The sequence below is a fragment of the Coenobita brevimanus genome, chromosome 10 (assembly GCF_032717465.1).
Source record: "Coenobita brevimanus isolate Jiangsu-jjx chromosome 10, ASM3271746v2, whole genome shotgun sequence".
NCBI lineage: Eukaryota > Metazoa > Arthropoda > Malacostraca > Decapoda > Coenobitidae > Coenobita > Coenobita brevimanus.
The window spans coordinates 7177943-7182942 of NC_136963.1; the positions used below are offsets into that span (position 1 = coordinate 7177943).

A 5000-nucleotide genomic window follows, 5' to 3' on the forward strand; every position below is an offset into this window, starting at 1 on the left:
CCCGGGGCTAGGCAAGTTGGTCCTGACATTTAAGAGTGAAATAATAATAATAATAATAATAATAATAATAATAATAATAATAATGTGACCTCTCTCTCTCTCTCCAAGATATAATACACTAAGACAAATGAGTTATGATTCTTTACTCTTACCAGTATCCACTCTAAATGGAAGTGAGGAATGAATGGAGCAAGGAAGGAAGGAAGGAAGGAAGGAAGGAAGGAAGGAAGGAGGGAAGGAAGGAAGGAAGGAGGGAAGGAAGGAAGGAAGGAAGGAAGGAAGGAAGGAAGGAATGAAGGAAGGAAGGAGGGAATGAAGGAGAGAAGACAGGAAGGAAGGAAGGAAGGAAGGAAAGAAAGAGGAATGAAAGGAAGGGATGAATGAGGAGAGAAAGGAAGATGATATAAATGAAGGAAGGAAAGACAGAAAGGAGAAAGAGGGAATGAATGAAGGCTAGAAGAAAGGAAGGAAGGAAGGAAGGAAGGAAGGAAGGAGGGAATGAAGGAAGGAATGAAGGAATGAAAGCACGAATAAACATCACACACCTCTTCCTGCCTAGATCCAAACACCCGATTGTAGTCGCCAGGATACCCCACCATCTTGCCCTTGATGAACGCGATGTAGAAAATTGACGAGTAGTAGTTGATGAATTGAAGGAGGTATATTTTGAGCGTAAGGGAGTCGTCAAATTCCGTCTGCGTACGATGTAGTTCCAGCTCCGTCAGATTCTCGGCCACCCTTGCGTAGATCTGAAGGGAAATGCGCGTAAGTGTGAAAGATCGGACAGGGGTAGATGTGAATGAGGGTTTGTTTAATTCAGGTATTGTCTCTCTCTTTCTGTCTATCTGTCTTTCTGTCTGTCTATCTGTCTGTCTTTCTGTCTGTCTATCTGTCTCTGTGTCTATCTTTCTCTCCCTCTCTCTCTCTCTTTCTCTATTGCAAGAAAGTGAAAGATCAGACAGGGGTTGCGGTGAATGGGTGTCTGTTTAATATAAGTATTCTCTCTCTCTCTCTCTCTCTCTGCCTCGTTTCTCTCTCACACACACTTGCTCTCTCTCTGTCTCTCTCTCTCTCTCATTCATTCATCTGTCCATTTCTCTCTCTCTCTCTAATTTGTATAGATATGTATAAGAAAATAATGTGTAAGATTTGCGTAACGTCAACATTTAAGGAAACATTTCTATCATTTTTCTAATATGACTGTTTGTGACACCTGTATGACACCCTATGACACCTGTATGACACCTGTATGACACACTATGACGCCTGTATGACACGCAACTCTTACCTGGTTAAATATCACGATGCAGATATGGTTGATGAAGGCAGCGGTGGTGGAGGTGAATATGATGGCGTATGACACCCCTATGACACCTGTATGACACCCTATGACACCCGTATGACACCTGTATGACACGCAACTCTCACCTGGTTAAATATCATGATGCAGATAAGGTTGATGAAGGCAGCAGTGGTGGAGGTGAATATGATGGCGTACGAGGTAATAACAGAATCACCGTGGATGCTGAGAGCCGCCAGGACTGACATGCGATACAAGATGACCCCCATTACTGCCACCAGGGCCATCGTTACCTGTTGAACAAGGTAGTTAAAGCCATCGTTACATGTTGAATAAGGTAAAGCCATCGTTACCTGCTGAACGAGGTAGTTAAAGCCATCGTTACCTGTTGAACGAGGTGGTTAAAGCCACTGTTACCTGTTGAACGAGGTAGTTAAAGCCATCGTTACCTGTTGAATGAGGCAGTTAAAGCCATCGTTACCTGTTGAATGAGGTGGTTAGAGGGGAATTATAGCTACAAGACTATTATAACTACAGGGGGTACATAACAAGACTCCTGCCACCTCAAATTTGAATGGCCAATACGACAGGGGGAAAGAGGAAACTGACTGCCAAACACAACCAAGCTCTCAGCGCCAGAAAAGACCGGGATATTTGTGCCGCGAAACACCGAGTGCTGTGGGGTGCTGACGGCCTGCACTGAACGGCACATACCTATACAGGGTAACGACACAGTGTAACTCAGTAGCACGGTATTTATCACACCAAACATATACAAACATTCTTAATGAACCACCAACAACAGCTGCTCCTCCGCCTAAAACAACAGGTATCCGACTGTCAATTTTTCATTCATTCATTCACTGCCAGACGCCATGTATCCCAAACAGGGTGGCCAAGGGCTTAGAGTTAATTGTTTTACAGGGAGGGGCACTAATCCTCCACCAACCCCACCTGACACGTAGGGAGAACGTATGGTTTGGGTTTATGGTTACCACCCAGCGTTGTAAATGGTTTCTTGGCTTACAGGAATAATAATAATTTCATTCATTCATTCATTGCCAGACGCCATGTATCCCAAACGGGGTGGCCAAGGGCTTAGAGTTAATTGTTTTACAGGGAGGGGCACTAATCCTCCACCAACCCCACTTGACACGGTATGAGGCGATCTTCCATAAAAATCCATGAATATAGAGACTAGCAAACAGACTCATTTCCCTATTTCCTATGATCATCATCATCATCATCATCATCAGGACCTCCTTTCCCACCCTAGGGCAGGGTGAGGAGTAGTAACATCCAGACAGCCCAAGTTTGCCCAATCCAATGGGCCACACTTCCATTCACTCATCATTCAAGCCCCTGGAATCCTGGCTCCATCACTGCTTTCAATGAACCAGCAATCTTTAACTTTTTGATCCATCCATCCATCATCCAATCCTGTGTTGCCCCATGAGGAGCGTAGGAGGCCGGGGCTAGGCAGTTGGTCTTGACATTTAAGATGAGAGTGACCAGCCTCACTCATCCCTGAGTGGCATTACATGAGCAATAAACCCCAACCATCCCTTGGATATAAACCTGCACCGGCTCAATCCGATTGGAGCGCCTTAATTACCCACTAAACCACCAGGCACCATAATTTGGTGTTATGGTTACCACCCAGCGTAGAACTTTTTTATCATGCAGAAAAACACACACTGAGGTGGTTTGGCCATGTGGAGAGGATGGAGGGTGAAAGACTGATGAGGAGAGTGTATGTGAGTGAGGTGGAGGGGGGAAGAGGGAGGGGGAAGCCAAGGATGAGATGGAGGGATGGAGTGGAGAGGTATATGAGAGAGGAGGGGGGGTGTGAGTTGGGAGCAGGGCAGTGAAATGGCGGAGGGACAGGGCGACATGGAGGCGATTTGTTTGTGGCCACCCCTTATGGGATTCCGGCGTCTGGCGATAGATAGATAGATAGATAGATACCCACCAAGAGGAAGACCGAGGAGAGAGAGACAATAACTCCCGGGACCCTCATACGCCAGAATGGGGGTCGCGGCTCCAGGGTCTTCGTGACAATGTTTACGGTGCGTTTCTTGATGTGTGACAGTCTGAAAGAAATGCATTATTATTATTATTATTATTATTATTGTTGTTATTATTATTATTATTGTTATTGTTATTATTATTATTATTATTGTTGTTGTTGTTGTTGTTATTATTATTATTATTATTGTTGTTGTTATTATTACTATTATTGTTCTTATTATTATTATTATTATTGTTATTATTATTATTATATTATTATTATTATTAGTTATTATTATTATTATTGTTGTTGTTGTTATTATTACTATTATTGTTATTATTATTATTTTTTTTATTATCACTCTCATCTTAAATGTCAGGACCAACTTGCCTAGACCCGGGCTCCTACACTCCTCATGGGGCAACACAGGATTGGATGATGGATGGATGGATTATTATTATTATTATTATTATTATTATCCATCCATCCCTCATCCAATCCTGTGTTGCCCCATGAGGAGGGTAGGAGGCCGGGGCTAGGCAAGTTGGTGCTGACATTTAAGATGAGAGTGACCAGCCTCACTCATCCCTGAGTGGCATTACATGAGCAATAAACCCCAACCACCCCTTGGATATAAACCTGCACCGGCTCAATCCGATTGGAGCGCCTTAATTACCCACTAAACCACCAGGCGCCATAATTATTTTTATTATTATGATTATTATTATTATTATTATTATAGGATTCCGGGGGCTTGAATGATGAGTGAATGGAAGTGTGGCCTATTGGATTGGGCAAATTTGTGCTGTCTGGACATTGCTACTCCTCACGCTGCCCTTGGGTGGGAAAGGAGGTCCGGATGATGATGATGATTCTGCCAAATTCATCACCAATAAAACTCTCTCCCTCTCTCTCTCTCCCCCCCCTCTCTCTCTCTCTCCCCCCCCCCCTCTCTCTCTCTCTCTCACCTGGCCAAGTACTGGGGTCTGGGGTGTTCTTCCTGGATGTCGAAGTTACTCAGGTCCCAGCGGTGAGTGATTTCCGCAGAGTACCTCTTCCACATCTCCAAAAACAACGCAGCTGTGAAGGAATGAAGGAAGGAAGTAGATAGATGGATGGATAGATAGATAGATAGATAGATAGAGAGATAGATGGATGAACAGAAGGAATCAAGGAATGAACTGGAATGAAGGAAGGAAGGAGCTAGTGTCACTGACTGAAGGAATGAATTGGAGTGAAGGAAGGAAGGAAGGAAAAGGAAGGAAGGAAGGAAGGAAGGAGTTGGTGTTAATGCATGAAGGAAGGGGGTAGTGTCAATGAATGAAGGTATGAATTGGAATGAAGGAAGGAAGGAGTTACTGTCAATGAATGAAGGAATGAACTGGAAGGAAGGAAGGAAGGAGTTGGTGTCAATGAATGAAGGAATAAAATGGAATGGGGGAACAGATAGATAGATAGATAGACAGATATAGACAGACAGACAGATAGATAAATAGTTAGACTAATAGATACATACACAGAATCCACTCCAACTTACCCCAAAGTGACAAAAAAAAATGTAAAGAATATAGCTGAGGGACTGTCGACAAGATATATATTTACACAGATAGATAAACAGATAGATGAATAGACAGAGAGAGAGACAGATAGATAAATAGATAGACTAATAGATACATACACCAAATCCAC

General features: G+C 43.3%; 1 protein-coding gene across 1 annotated transcript in view; it reads right to left on the reverse strand.

Moving 5' to 3' along the window:
- The window catches only part of LOC145410253 (anoctamin-1-like), a 43009-nt gene that overhangs the window by 11200 nt on the left and 26809 nt on the right, over window positions 1–5000 (reverse strand). The window contains exons 10-13 of the mRNA XM_080280458.1: window positions 4280–4391; window positions 3273–3393; window positions 1429–1593; window positions 546–749 (exon numbers count right to left, since the gene is read on the reverse strand). Of these exons, the coding sequence (XP_080136584.1) occupies window positions 546–749; window positions 1429–1593; window positions 3273–3393; window positions 4280–4391 (602 nt within the window). The remainder of the gene's footprint in view (window positions 1–545; window positions 750–1428; window positions 1594–3272; window positions 3394–4279; window positions 4392–5000) is intronic.